The 15,889-nt window shown below is 35.5% G+C and overlaps 1 protein-coding gene across 5 annotated transcripts in view; it reads left to right on the plus strand.

The window, feature by feature from the left end:
• Positions 1-15,152, plus strand: part of ZNF521 (zinc finger protein 521) — a 191,195-nt gene extending 176,043 nt beyond the window's left edge. For 4 of the 5 annotated variants that reach the window (XM_072411308.1, XM_072411304.1, XM_072411305.1 and 1 more), the window contains one exon: positions 14,305-15,152. In XM_072411308.1, coding sequence (XP_072267409.1) covers positions 14,305-14,334 — 30 coding nt within the window. In that variant the 3' untranslated portion in view covers positions 14,335-15,152. Of the gene's footprint in view, positions 1-12,965; positions 13,010-14,304 lie in introns of all 5 variants that reach the window. The other variant, XM_072411307.1, reaches the window with a different exon arrangement.
• The last annotated feature ends 737 nt before the right edge of the window (positions 15,153-15,889 follow it).

Here is a 15,889-nt window from a genome sequence, read left to right on the forward strand (position 1 = left end):
ATTATTTAGCATTGCTTATTCCATGTCTTTATATCGGGGCCAGATTTCTAGACAGCCCCCCCTCTCTTTCCTGCTTTCCAAGGGATCATAGTAAAAGAGATCCGTCATACTGTATATAAATAATGCGTTAGGATAGATATTTATAGGGAAAAAGGTAAAAGGCTATTGCTACATCTGCTGTAACTTGATTATTTAACTGCAAGATTAAACAGTAGGAACTCACTAAAGACATTGGTTGAAGTTAACAAAAGCTGTTTTTCTTTTATATTGGCAAAGGATTCAGTTTCAGAATTTAGTAAGCTCATAACAGACTTAGACAAGACTTTTCTTTTCCATTAGCTGTAAATATAAGAACATTTGGAGGAACAGTCTAACCTAGCTCATTGTCATTGAAGTCTATAATATTGCACGTGTGTGCTCCCGGTATATGTACATTTATGTAGGAATAAGACAGTGAGCATACTTTTTTTTTTTTTTTACTGGTTTCCAAAACATTCCATTATAGTGTTTATCAGATATCTAATTGAAGTATTGATTGTTATATTAGAATGTGGCTCTGAGAGGACCCCAAAAAAACATTTAAAGATCATTGCTTCTTGCTTCCAGTTCTTGCTTTCAGTTTCAGAATTTGTATTCTAAAACCTCTGTAGCCCATCTTCCCTATCCCACTAAACTAATCCATACCCTACAACCAAATGTTTATTCCCTTCTTTATAATGTCAGTGCTCTCATCTGGTCATTACATCCTCTGGAATACAATGGCACAAGCCACTACAGGTAGTCCCCGGGTTAGGGACATCCAACATTTGGACGCCTCCTAGATACGAACAGGGCTTCCCTGCTCGCTCCTGTGCAGAATGGAGGCTTGAAGGGGGGAGGGAGCCGTTTGCATGACTTGCAGAAGCAATCTTTAGCTAAACACAGCTGAGGTTGTGGGTGATCTTAGGGGGTGAGCTTTTTCTGCAGCCTCGTGTAACTCTTTAATGACCAAGACAAACTCTGCAGTTGTTTCTTTTTGCATATCTAAGCACAGCTTGCTGCAGAAGTTAATTAATGTCTATGCTTTTTTTTGCTTTGTGATTAACTCACAGTGAGGATTTTTTACAGTAACTGACACCACACTGTCTAATAATATTTTGAGACAAGCATCTGTCCTAATTGCATTTATTAAAATAATGTACCTGTTCCGACTTGCATACAAATTCAGCTTAAGAACAAATCTACAGTCCCTATCTCATATGTAACACGGGGACTACCTGTTTAGCAACTTCCCATACATTTTAATGGAGATATAACCCAACACAAGAGACACCAAATGCATGGACTCAGATAGTATCTGACTAGTTTTCAGTTCTTGTAAATCATCCATAAAAATAACTTCTGAAACAAAGGGCGTTCTGAGAACCTTTGCCAAACCTAAATGTTTTGGCAAGCTTTGTGTCTCTTGCATAACTCAATGAAACAAAGAGACATCGTTGGGTGTCAGCAGTCAATAATCGGATCAATTAATTAGACCAACCAAAGTATACACTATTAGACCCAGCCACCTTTTTAGTGTTGACTTGAGTTCCCCTATATTTTATGTTGACACTAAACAGATACAAAGTGAATGGTGTACAAGCTACAGAAGCAAAAAAGCACCAAATGTGAAGATGATTGTGATGTTCAGGAAGGTAATGATTTCACCAAAAAATTTCTAGATCATTGTCTCCCTTGTAACAAATATTACCAAAAAATCTGAAAATACCTTGGAGTGTGCCTGTATGGAGACAGATTTTTCCCACTGTGTGTGTATGATGGCTTGTAAATCTTGTAATAGTGTAGTTCTAATGAAACCCTAACTGACCTTTAATGAATCCACCTGAAAACATACTTACCTTCCTCCCTGTCAGTAATACGTCCCTGCCAGGTTCTGCACAGCCTTTTGATAACAAAGAATACTTTTCTCTTCGTGCACATGCCTTGGTCCTGTTGAATTTTATGAGAGAATTATTATTCACTACTCTTAAAGAATTGGTCCAACTCTTCTCCTTTCTATCCAAAACTAAGGTATATTTTCCCTACATTTCTGCCATTTGAATTTACCTGTAAGCAAATCCATATATCTACAACAAATATAGTTTATCATTGCATATTCGACAATGGGTAACATTTATTTGTAGCTAAAATTAGGTGGCTTCATCTCTGTGTCAACTATTAGAAAGCATTAGTCTTGTGCGTCATTTCTGTACACGTAAAAAAGCACAATATGTCTATAGATCGAGAAACACATTTAGCTTCCCTCTACAGAATAAAAATTTAGAATATACTTCTTTTACAGCCACTGGGATATATTTTTAAATGTATATGATAAATCAGAGTAAATGTTTTTTTACATGGATAGTGATGTCTTTGTGAACCAAAAAACTGTTATGGAATTTGCTATTCAGTATTTATCACACATTATTATTTTTTATTATACATAACATGCAGTGATGTCAGGTGTCAGGACTCATATCAGTGAGATTTCAATGTTCTGGGAAAATGCAATTTTAATCCGGCTGTACTTCTTGGTGTCAGATTCCATTAGTGTTAAGCAGCACAGTGATAGCAGTAAATTGGTGGAGAAGGCAGAAAAGCAGTATGAATTTACATGTGTAAAAATGTTAATTTTTGTTTATGTAGGAACTTACTTTGCATTACTCCTGAGAGTATTACAGTAATTAAACCCTCAACTAAACACAATGCTCTATTGTGATGTGTTTTAATTGGAAAACATGCTATTAGTTCAGAGAAAATGTTCATCTTCAATGAATTTATACATTGATAATCCACAGGGGACATAGATAACATATAATCAAATACCTGTTGATTATTATAAATGGGACCTAGTGGTGACATCATCTATAAAAATGCAGTGGTGTACAATTGCAGTATTCCTTGGCAAAAACAAATAAAATAAAGCTCCAGCTTGATATTTTCTAATTGGAGCAAAATCAAGGTAAGGTTTTTCTACTTGATCTCCTAGAAGTGGGAATAGATGGTACATGGAGAATTAGAATCATAGGAACAGAAGAGTAAAGGCAAAAGATGACCAACTGGTCCATTAAATCTACCCCATTGTTTATTCTAGAAAACTCTGGTACTAGGTTCTGGACAGCAAGTTTTTTTCCTAAAATCTAGTTCACCCTTTCACCGATTTGTCACTTTCTTACCAATATGTTATTTTAATAAAAGTGACACCAATAAAACTGATCATTTTTGATAGGAGAATTCATATATCTTCCTAGTTACAGAATTTACAAACCACCAAGGCTCCACATCTCTCATTCTGTAGCTATTACATAGTCTTTGTGCATTACTAGTATGAGTCTGCACTTTGGACAAAGCTTTGTTTTCTGAATGGTCTATCTTTTATGAGCAGCTTAAGCACAAAAGGTATTGCACTTTTGGGATTTCTCAGATTATTTCTATTGAAGGCAGCTGCTTGCTCCTAAGTTGATATTTGCAATCAATTGATCTGCAGTCTGTCTAGTTGAACTTTACGTTAATACACAGAGGGCATAGTGTTGTGTTCTTCACCCAGTATTGCCCTTTGCGGTGTATGTTTGGCAAATAGAGTCCCATGATAATATCACCTTAAACACTATAGCATGTGAAACATCAGCACTTTGAGCTGCCTTGGTTGTTGAAGCTCCAGAGACATGCTCTTCATCAATCAGCCTTATTAGAAACCCACTGAGGTCCTATCTTAAAGTCACAGCTGTCATGATTGAGGTAGTATATGCTCTACAAGATCATTTCAAAATTACCTCAGTTACAGGTTTGTTGGGTATAGGATATCTGTATGTAAGCATTCTCATCATAGTACATGCATAAGGCTCCAAAGGTCAATTATTTCCAGCATATATTCTTCAATTTGCAGCTCAACTTTTACACACTTGACAATATTTTTACACGCCACAGCAAATTAAATGTACCCAAAATTCTTGCTGCCACCAGCTGTAAAAACTTTAGCTATTGTAGATTTTTTCAGGGATATTTAGTTTTTGTGTTTTTTTTCCTCTGTTCAGGAATGTTTTAAACAAATGGCATTCTCTTATTCAAGTAAATACACAATATCAAATAGGAGTAGTTCATTGCCACTTCCAGCCAACAAATGTAGTATGCTTGAGGCTGCTAAATTCAAGTTTTCCGCATTCTTGTATTTCCTTGCTGTGAGTACCTTGAGTAATTGAATTTTTTGCTGTTCGCATCAATTCAGAACACACATAGCTGAAAGAGTAAGGACTAGTTTCTGTACATCTTGCTAACTTGTATAGGCCCATATAGATACCTAAATAGTAAGTAAGCAAGCAAAAATACACACCTGAGAATTGTTTCTTTGGAACCTGACATTCCCTGCAACTTAAAATGTATGAAAATACTATTTAACTATTTCAAACTTAAGTTATTCGAACATTTAAAACCATGGTTGCCACATGGGCAGTAATCTGTGAAAACCCACACCACATCACTTATTTTAGGGCTGTTTAGTGTGGTACATAAAAACTAAATAAATCAGATAATAGTGTACTTATGTCCACATAGTATGGATTCTGTGAACATTAAAACATTTCAATGCTAGCACAACTTGAGTGTTCCATTGAATGAATGGAAAACCTCTGAAGTACATCTATTCATACATGACATTGTTGATGTTAATGACTAAAAAAAAAAAAGATTTGTTAATAACTATTCAAGTCATAAATTTGACAGAATTAGCATTTTTATAAAAGGTTACTTTTACATTGCATTAAAGACGACTAATTCAGTAGAGCTCTTTCACACATAATAGAAAAAATTGCCCAAAGAATAAGCTTGGTTTGATCAAGTATTCTTTTAGTATTTTTGTGAAGTCTGAACACCCATACAACTTCTCTTTTGATTGTACTGACAGAATTATATTCGATCTTGAAGCAATTTTATTTTTTTTTTTGCCGTACAAGCTGTCTACAAGTGGCTTACAGATTTTTTTTTTTTTGTCTCAATCTAATGAAGCTATTCTTTTCTACATTTTGTAAGGGTGAAAGGCCTGTATTAGATTTAAATTAGGATAAGTGGCACTTCTTTATCGCAGGCTCCTTTGAGGACCGATTAAAAGCTGGCCTCCTATTGCCTATCTCTTCACACTGGGAAGTATTGCTGTGTATGCTTGTTTATAGCTTACCTTTGAATTTCTACAAGTATTCATGGTTACACAGTAGACTGGCCTCTGATAACCGCAATTTCGCCTTTATTCCAGCATCAAATTAAATACTTCATTTTCAAAGTGCCCACCCCCCTAATTATGCAGTTTTGTCGTAATGAATTAAAATTGACTTTGAGAAGCAAATTGAGAGAAGAGGTAAATCGTAGATTAGTTTCTCCATAGTTACAGCACATCTCTGAGTGTTGAAATGATTCTGTTTAGCATGTCCGTGGCATCACCTAAGGGGAGGGACAAATAAGGAGAATGAATACTGGAACACAGCAAGTCTACCACCTACTCGTTCATTTTTAAATTCCAGTATTTCATTTTAACTCTTTAACTGAAACCATCATCTTGCTGAGATTATGGAATAAAGAAAATAGGTGTATATATTGTATTAAATACCTTTCTAAATGTATTTTTTTTATTGATAGTATTTATCTACAATGGTCAGTGGAACTTACAGCACAGTATTAGCACTTTTCTTCAACAACAGACCTATATAAGAGGCAGTTGAGTAGATCTACCTCTGTTCTTTGGACCAAGGGGTGCCAAGGGAAAACTGGTGAAAGGCGAAGATGCAAACTCATATTTATCAAAGCTAGAACTATACTCAGAACACCACTGCTGCAAAACAGAAATGATAACTATTGCACCACCTCATTAGCATTTTAAATATATTTATTTAATTACTCTAATAGAAAAGGCAAAACAGCTACTAATAAACATAAAGCTCTTTCAAAACAAGCAAAAATGTTTGACCAGCATACATTCATAGATAGATCTACACAAATCATATACAACTTTTAACACCTTCAAAGTAAACCATAAAAGAATACTGATAGCAACAGTAATCCAGTACACAGTAATGTTCAAATAAATAGATGATGTAACTTTTTAACCCAATATTCATGTTCTTCTGTTAGAACTCCTGGCAAAATATATTTTTTTTTATATTTGAAGATAAGTCAAGTTGCATAGCTGTGACAGGATTTCTCTTTGCTTCCTGATGGGTCTTCGGTAAACCAAGCAAAACCTTGCTAAAATGTGTTACTACGCCTTGTTTTCCACTCAGTAGCTTTACCCCCTCTCTATGTTCAAAGCTGAAAAAAAACAGTTTTGGTGGAATTTACCTGGTGATAATTGAACTAAACGTAGTCCTCCTGTAGGTCATATTTCCAAAGTATAATGTTTTGTCCGTTCAGTCATGCCCCGTTGGCATGCCACCTATTACGCAATTTAGCATGAGAAGTAGTGGTGTGTATTTTTTTTTATTTTAATGTTTGTTCAGCAACATCAAAAAAGAATCTTTTAATGTAATGCATTAACAAGTCAGTTTCCTCACTGCAAATGGGGAGAAAGCTACAGCTTTTTCATGCCAATAACCCCATTACCACCCTTTCTTTAGCTGTGTTCTCCAGAACTACAGCACAATGTGGTGATATCATACGACAAGGTCTTCGCTTCGCAATCAATGGTAGACAAGGGTCCACCAGGTAGATTAATCATTTTGAGTGAGATTACAAAAAGAGGACATAGGATTCAGTATGTAGTACAGCAGTTAACAGAGTTGTCAGGTTGGGGTCCCTGTCGGGATTAAAACTCTCTAAATATTTTAGTAACCATTGTACAAGTCCTAAAAGGAACTGTGGAGTTGGTCCTTAAAACAGGAAGAGGAGACCTTTTTCAATTGAGGCACTTATTCTGTCAACAACTGTCTCCTATTTCTTCTAAGTAGTATCTCCTGTTGTGACCATGTCAGAGAGTGAATGTAATTTTCCTCAATTACATCGCACAGGCAAAAAAATACAGATTGTATTAATTCTTCATGTGCATTGTCCTGGTATTATTGCTTAATCAACCTGGATGTAATAACAGTCAGTGTGTTTTGTGTCTGTATAGCATTGTTTTCCCATTGTTAAAACCCTTAAAAAAAGCCCATCTGGGCAATGTCTGTAACAAGTATATTTAGTTTTTTATGGTTTCCTAGGGTTTATCATTTAATTAAAAAAATTGCATATGAATTGTAGGGGGTCAGATGAAACGGAATTCTCTTTTATGCTATTCCTGCTCTCTATACCTACGCTGTCATGTCCTATAGGCCTCCAGCACAGTGATATAGATTGTGGCATACCCTTATCTCTAAAAACACTGGCAGAGTTTTCTCTTGTGCTTTGATGCTGTACATATGAATGGTGAAGCGTATACACAAAAGCAGTCAGTAGCCCAGCCACCCGCACATAAAGATTCTTTTATTTCAAGACCTCTCACATGTGTTTGTACATTGCAACAAGGAATTAATATTTGAAAGGTTGCCCTTTGCATACAAATTGCAACTCTGCGTGCATCCCGCGTTCTGACTGGTTCACCTTTCCAAGCCAGAGGGCGAAGGTTTAAATCCTAAGACCACCAGTCACTTCGGGGTTTGAAATCAATGCATGAGTTTGGCAAAGAATTTTAAAGGAATATGTCAGCTGCTGGCACATAAATGTTACCTTTCTGAAAGACAAAAAACAAAACAAAATGAACAATACAAGAAAGCATTGTTCTATTAAACTATTTTCTACAGAAAAAAAAAAAGATTAGAAGGCATTCAAACATCATGAATAGTGCAGAGTGTTTCAGTGTAATTATTATTAATTTAAGGTTCCATTATTTGTAACCAATTACCAGACCCTGCATTTAAATATTTAGTAGGAGTTTAATTGAAGCTGAGTGTAGAGGGGCATGAAATATAACACCGACGCAAAGAATGTGTTCTGTAGACGTTTGGGGAAACTTTTAGCCACCAAGGATTAAGACATCTGCATTGTGCCAAACAGGAAGTTGGTTTTCAAGTTCTTTTTCAGGTATCTAAAATGAAAGCACAGAAAATGAACACAGACGTGATGTGCACAGATGTATTGTTGGAAAGCACAAATGTAATAAATTAAACATTACAACGGAACCTAAAGAGGAGCAGAAACTGGCACATGTGCACATCTGTCAGAACCACACTGTCTTAATCTCTGAATATATTAGTTGGAAGTAAAGCCTTCTAGTTTTAGTATTAATAGTATTAGTTGGAAGTAAAGGCAGACTACATATTGTTGGTGCTATTATTTGTAACATTGCCCCAATTATTTCCTAAACATTTGGGAACTGCAGTCTAATGAGAAGCAAATGTTATTTGAAAAAATAAAAATGCTGAAACTGTGACACGCAACCTCTGTCACATTTAACTGCAGTGCAGCGTTTGGCACCTATGAAAAAAATAACATTTCCTATTCCCACCTCCTTTATTGTGTCATGTAGACTGACAACACAGCAGGATAGAGTTGGAGCTTAGAATGTGTAGTCACTTACATCTTGTAAGTTTTATAACCCCTCCGTATGCCTGAGGAGGTGAAGGAATCTCCCAAATTATCATCATCTTAATCATCCTTAGAACAAAAAAAAAATATATATATATATATATATATATATATATATATATATATTAGAGGATAAACAATCTGTTGCCATGTGGGAAGCTGATTTTTTTTAGTTACAGCCAGTATCAAACCATAAAATTCTAGCAATGTCATCGTGGCAAAGTGGGCAAAGGGATATTGTTAGATTTAGTGACCCAACTGACTGCTGATTTTATAATATTGACTTGAGTGTTTCTATTTGATTTGTGATTACAGGTACTCTTTATCTCTGAAACCTGACATTCAGGATGCTGTATTTGGCTTTTCCTAGAGGAGCAGATGTTATCAAATGATAGATGGTAGGATGTCTGCCCAACCCCTCTGTCAGTGGTGGAGCACTTGGATCTGTGATGATATTCTGAAAAATTTGCAACATTCACACATGCATTTACCAACTTTGTGGGGATTAGTTTTATCTTTTCCTGTGGCAATAATAACCATGGTAAATAGTTAAAAGACATGGGCTTTAGGTACACTTTAAACACCTACATGTTCAGATGGTCTTCTAATGGAGTTTTACTTGAAGCCAAGCTCCAGCTGTACCCATTTTTCTTGGAGAGGCCTCTCCTATTCTGAACAGTAGAACTAGTCTAATTTTGATCCAGGCTTGAGGTGGGCGGGGGGGTTGTCAAAGGTAGGTATGAGTACATTTTACATTGGCTTCAGTGATCAGACCATGTATGGATCATTGTTACTCTAATGTACATATGACAACAGAGGGTGACTGTTTCCGCTCGTACATGAAATAAAGTAAAATCTCTATGCAATTTAACTTAAGGCCATATATCAGCTAGTATATTGAACACATTTATGTGTAACCTTATGGGCAAAAACCTTTTCTTTTTTTATATTACATTTTTTCGTGCATTAACTGAGAACCCAAGATTAGTGCCTATAGGAAAAGTGCTTAGTACATTAACTGAGAACCCAAGATACCTATAGGAAACGTGCTACATATTGTTGGTGCTAATATTTGTAACATTGCCCCAATTATTCTACTAAATGTAATGAAGAAAGTTACATAAATTAAACAAAGACACTGGGCATTATAAGTTACCACATTCAGCTAAAGATATCACTGCAAGTTCCTCATTAACTGATAAACATTAGATTTTTCTATATTTACACTGAAGCACATTTTATAGCCAGCTGTAGAGGAATTGACTAATAGTGTTGCATTAATAATTGCTATAACAATGCATATTTTGTTTTTTACTTAGCTGAGTGCATTTATTTTTAAGAACTTTGTCTGAAACTTTTAACCTGTCTAACTAGTTGAAAATTACAGCATGGTAAGATGCATGGGGGGGAAGGTGCTAGAAAATCTCAATTAGAAAGTATAATTTAATAGAACGTGTATTGAACCAAATTCATCGATTCATGCAGATGATATAGCACTTTCATTGATTCAAAGCAAACGATTTAATGCTGAGAGCTTGAAGCTAAAACGATGCTGCAAAACTCAGTTTAATGCTGTCCTTGAGAATTCCTTCACAAAGAAATTCTTTGTAATGTTCAGGGACTAGGTAGAATGCGGTATATGTCAGCCTGATCCCTGAGGATTGTATTTTGTACTCTTAAAGCTGTTATGAGCCTACATTATATCCAAGGAGTAATTTTCCTTAGGGGTGCCTGACTCGCTTTGTGTCAATATTACAACATTTTAAGTCACGTACAGTATATGCTTCTGGGAACAGAGCAGGAGCCAGCCAGACTCATAATGGTCTGCATTCATTAATAAAGGCAGAAGCTTCTGTCCCTCCATTGCCCACAACAGGGATGCCTCTCTGGTCAGATGGGACTCGTACACTCACATTTAAAGAGAGCTTTATTCTGAGTGGGCAGGAGATGAAATGCAGGACTTGCAGGCATTTCCGAAATCAGCTATAAGCCTGAGCATAGGGATGACCTTAATGGGTCAAAGTAGAATGCGGGTCAGAAGACTTATTATCCGGGCTATTGGAAACCAATTGCTTTTGTAAAGAACAAGAAAAAAAGAAGTGAAAAATGCTTAAAGGCATAGAGCAGAAAGAGGAGTTGAATATCTTCTGAAAATGTTACAGCATGAATAGGAACAAGCAAGGAACCAAGCAATGCACAGAGCAAATTTATATAGGTAAACACATACATAGAGGTGTATAGAATGTGTTTTCCCAAAAGTATAGAATGCTAATCCTTAAGGATGGAGGACAATATTCCTATCAAAGTTTCAAGTTGTAGTACCCTGAGCAAAAATTTTGTCTGCTCCTAAATGTTGATGTGCTACCATTGATGCTTGTGGTCCACGTGTACTGTATGCTAGAGAGAGACATCCATATATTTTCCAACACCAAGGTGTTAAGTCAAGTTTCTATAATCTAAAATGCTAACATCCAAATTACAAGACTGTTGTGTGAAGCCACTGTTCTCAACTAGGAAACTCCAATCCTCACTACCAGCTTACTGCTACCCCCACCATGCCCCAGAAGATTGTACAAACTCTAAATATCCTTGGCCCAAGAATGTCAATGGAAATATTTGCAATAGGAGTGGCACTTTCTTGTGTTCTCATATTGTTCTTCAAAGGGTAGCATTTGATAATCTATACAGTTAGGGGAAGTGGATTGTTTGAAGGAGAAGATGGTGTGGCTTGTAGTTCATAAAGAGCTGTGGAGCAGCCATGGGTTGCTGTATGCATCTGTATCACAGAGGCAAATAGTAGGCAAGATTAGTGTCACCACCAAGAACATGACAGCCAGTCTTTGGTAGATCTTTTAGTATGATGTCCCTGTTGGGAGTACCCAACTTGGCCTTTAACCATTTACAGGATGCATAACGACATAATAGAGAAAGTGAAACAGGTAGGATTTTACTTTACAAGAAGCAAGCCTGATTCCTATACAAGGAGATGTAATTCATTTTTTAGTTTTCTTATTGGGATCTGGAATTCCAGATGATGGATCCTTTAAGCACATATATCGATAAAAAATACAATTTGTTATTAATGTGCTACGTATTGTAGTTCAACAGCTGTAGAGCCACAGGTTGCCTTTCCTTTATACACATAATGTTTATTGCAGATAGATTCCTCTGCACAAGAAGCACGTAGTGTACCATAATTAGTTAATCAGTAATGATAAATTACTTCTGTTTATGTTCTTGAACTATGGAAAAAAGTAACATGCTGCTCCAACACTGTCACCATCTGTTAAAGGCTTGTATATTGTACATCTCATGTTTTGTTCTTTCTTGTTTGAAATACAGATATCGACATACAGTAATACAGCTAACGTCTGTTCATTGTCGATGCTATTTTTATTTCAAATAATGTGTGGAGGTAAAGTTTTGGTGTCAGAAAAGCTGTTACTTATAAAGTAAGGTAATTATAGGATATACTTCTGCCCTGCATGTTTGTGCATCATTTTAATATATATATATATATATATATATATATATATATATATATATATACATTATTTTTTTTACCTTCTACAGTTGAGATTCATCTGGGATACATTTGACAATTATTTTTTCTTTATTATTTTTTTTTTTTTGCCCAAAGCTACATTAGTTTACAAGGAGCAATTTAGAGAACCTATAAAAACCTTCTGATGGAGCTAGTGTATAGTATATGTGACACAAAATGTAGATTATAAAATGAATGCAGGTGTATATTGTGGTGTTTGAAATAAATGGAAAGTTAGTGCAAACTCTACTGTAGTGACCTAAAATTCCAAAGCAATGGGTAGATCAAAGTCATTAAAGGAAAGTGTTAGTATAATTTATTTGAAGATACTAATTATGGATTATTCAATTTATTTCCAGGAGTGCACATACTGGGCGTTCAAAGGTCTGAGTACCACCTAGGACCTGTTACAGTTTTTATTTACTGCTTAAGTCATTTCAGCAAAAGATGCACATGGGTTGGGGAACTTAATTAGCTCTGCATTTTGTCAGATTTATATTTAGTATTGAACTTGAAGGTAGAAGGTATGGAAAGTGCTAGATGAAAATGCAGGGGCACATAATTCCTTGTAACCACAAGATGTAGAGGACCAGTATGTAAAATGAAAGCCAGTGTTTGTTGCAATAGCAGCACGTATTGAGTTTATATGGGGATAAAGTGAAATCTTGAAATATTTGCTACGATACCTCTACATGTCATTTTTTCCACTGACACCCATTACAAGTGGAAGCCCTTTCAAAGCTGCGTGTTTTTTTTTTAGTATGTAAACTATTAATGTGTGTAAAGAATGAGATTGCTTTATGGTAGAAAGCCACAGTGAAAACAAAAAACTTTGTTTCTCTTTATCGAAAACCTGTAGAAATCAAAAGCAGAGAAAAGATGTCGATGACCTGCCTAAATAAGGTGAAATCCCCATTTCATTAACCCTTTATTTCTAGCTTCTGTTGAATATCCTGTTCTTATTGATCATTCACTGTGGTATTACTCTTCCCGGCACTATAACTACGCTGTTAAATATTTATCATGGCCTTGAATTAGTATCATCTATAAAATGCTCACTTTTTTTCTCTAAAATGCTTAAAGGAAATATATTGTTTTTATTTCTTCAAGATATATACATCTCATTAAGGTAGACCTATACTGACATAAAACTACTTTCTCCATATTTCTGACCATTCTTTCTGCCTATAGTTGTATACAGTAAAGCAGAAAGCCCCATAAAAAATCCTAGCAAAAATACTTCTTCAGGATTCTATAGCAGCCCTATCAGTGACTTTGTCTTGTATTTCCTGCAATTACCGTATCTTAAAAATTCTATTTGCCTGGCTTTCACAAATGTTGATACTTTGAGGCACTGAACAAAACCCTTTCAGTAGGAGAGATTGGCAATGTCATCTTACAGCTTTAGAAATAGACCTCCTATGTCTAAGCAAGTGATCTGTCCGTAATTATGTAAGGAGCATAATTTTTTTGCGGGAGAGATATGTATTGTAGGGAGTTTCCTTGCTACTACTATGTTGACAGCTTGGTAAGTATGGGCCAATTCTGATGGAGAGCTTCAGAACAGTCACCAGTTAACCTAAACAATTGACAAGATGGATCGGGCACTGAATTTATTGGGTGCAATGAAGTATTCATAAAAGCAGCAGGTTGTTTTAGACATGTTCCATTTCTTACTACAGGCTTTACAGTAATATAGAACATGTATTTCCTTCTAAGCAGGACATTTAAATTAAAACGTGCATGAGCAGCTCATATTTATTAGTGAAATGTGACATAGCCATACAGAAACTGATTGTTATCTAATTTTCATTATTTAAACTATTATTGTCCAATTGGGGGCACTAAGGTCATGATATTGTTGCACATTCATAGTACATCTACTGGTTGTTTTTTTTTTTTTTTCTTTTTTTTTTTTATGGGTGACCTCTAACAAAAAAGGTCAGCCATCAAAGTCCTAGGAACACCTATGTGTTACTGATGTGAACTGGTAAGGGGTCCGAAGAATCACCTTACCATTTGACTACTAGTCTCTGAATTTATGGACATATTTAGTACAATCTAAAATCCTTATGGGTTTTCCCATTCTTAATCATGAAAATGATACCTTAATAATGTATAAAAAAGTAGTATACTGGATGTGTTTTATAGATTAAAATCTTATATTTTATATCTCCTCTCTTTTTTTTATTTTTTAGAACCATACAATGACCCAGCATAACAGCTAATGCAAAAAACAGCCGTTTGGAAGATCTCCTGGAAGCACAGAAAAGGGAACATGTTTTAATCTTTGCACGAAACTTTGATTGTTCATGTATATTAATCGAAGAAAAAGAAACATTGTATTTTACCATAAAACTTGTATTATTGGAGCTGTTGGGTGTTCATGTGTTTGGACTTTTCAGCACCAGATAAACTTATTGTATATACAGTGTTGCACATGTGTATTATGTTGTTCAATACGAAAACAGTCTTATAAAGACAGCTGACTTGGGCCCTATTCAAAGAAAAGACATTAAAAATCTGCAAGGAAAGAGGATGACGTCAATGTACTCTTTTACAAACAGAGCAAGAAAAATGGTTGCTATATTCCAACTTCCTTTCCAGCAGATCATGGTCTTTAATCCTCATTTTAATATAAAACAGCTGAATTTTTTTTATATACTGCAGCAGAAGATTCTTGCACAGAAAATCTTTTCTCATCAAGAGGGAAAAATAATATCTTGAATAAGGCCTATATATAAATATATACATACATGCATATATATATATTTGTAAGCCTTGCGGTATGGCAGATAGCATTACCATATATGCAATAGTCATTATGTAGATTGTCAAAGAATTTTTTTCTCCAGAAGACCATTTTGATGCTTTGTGTGTCGAAACTTTTTTCTTCTCTTTCTTAACAATGGTTTCACCCTGCCAAAAATTCTTGAATCCGTTAAACTAACTTGTATGTTACCGTTCTCAATGTTTACTTTGCCGTCTGAACCTGGAGATTACTGGAATTGTTTACCAAGAGAAAATAAATTCAATTTATCATTAAGTGCAAGTGTTTCACTTTTGTTGCTTTTAGGTGTATATGGCTGTGCAAACGGTAAAAATACTCATTACCAATCCATATCATGTGCACACTATTCAGCACATATTTTCAGCCTGTTTCAGTAAATAGTCATTCCAAAGTCTAATTATACTACAATCTGTTGGAGGATGTGTGGCCTTTGTTGCTAGTGGGCTGGTAAAGTTTTTGCTTCTACACCTACATCCTGACCCTGTCATGCACATGATATTACCATTGGTTGCCAAGGGTGAATGCTTCACCTTACCACATCATTCCACTGTTGAAAGCCCAGGTGTGGTTCTTATAAGTGCTGCACCTGTATAACACTTGAATGGATTAACATGGCTTGCCTTATGGCTATGCATTGTTTTGTTGAATAAGTCTTGGTGTTCATAATATTTAAATAAACCACAACTTGGGGCTTATGTGGTTGGTGTTCTTGCCAAACCGAGCCATTTTCATTATAAAACAGTTTTGCTCAAAGGCGTACATTAAAATTCCTTGGCTGCAGAGCAAAAACACTGAAATATAAAGTGCTGCATCTGACATATGTGTTTAACGTCAGGATCATCCCATTGTAGTGCAAGTAGGCATAGCCTATATGAGTGGCAACTCCGCTTTAAACATAGGATTAATACTGCACTTTTGCCACACCATCACAGAAAGATGCCTTAGAGGGATTTCACTGTAAAACTAACAAGACTAGGGGAAACCTGTAAGTC

This window comes from Pyxicephalus adspersus, chromosome 5 (genome assembly GCF_032062135.1).
Source record: "Pyxicephalus adspersus chromosome 5, UCB_Pads_2.0, whole genome shotgun sequence".
Lineage (NCBI taxonomy): Eukaryota > Metazoa > Chordata > Amphibia > Anura > Pyxicephalidae > Pyxicephalus > Pyxicephalus adspersus.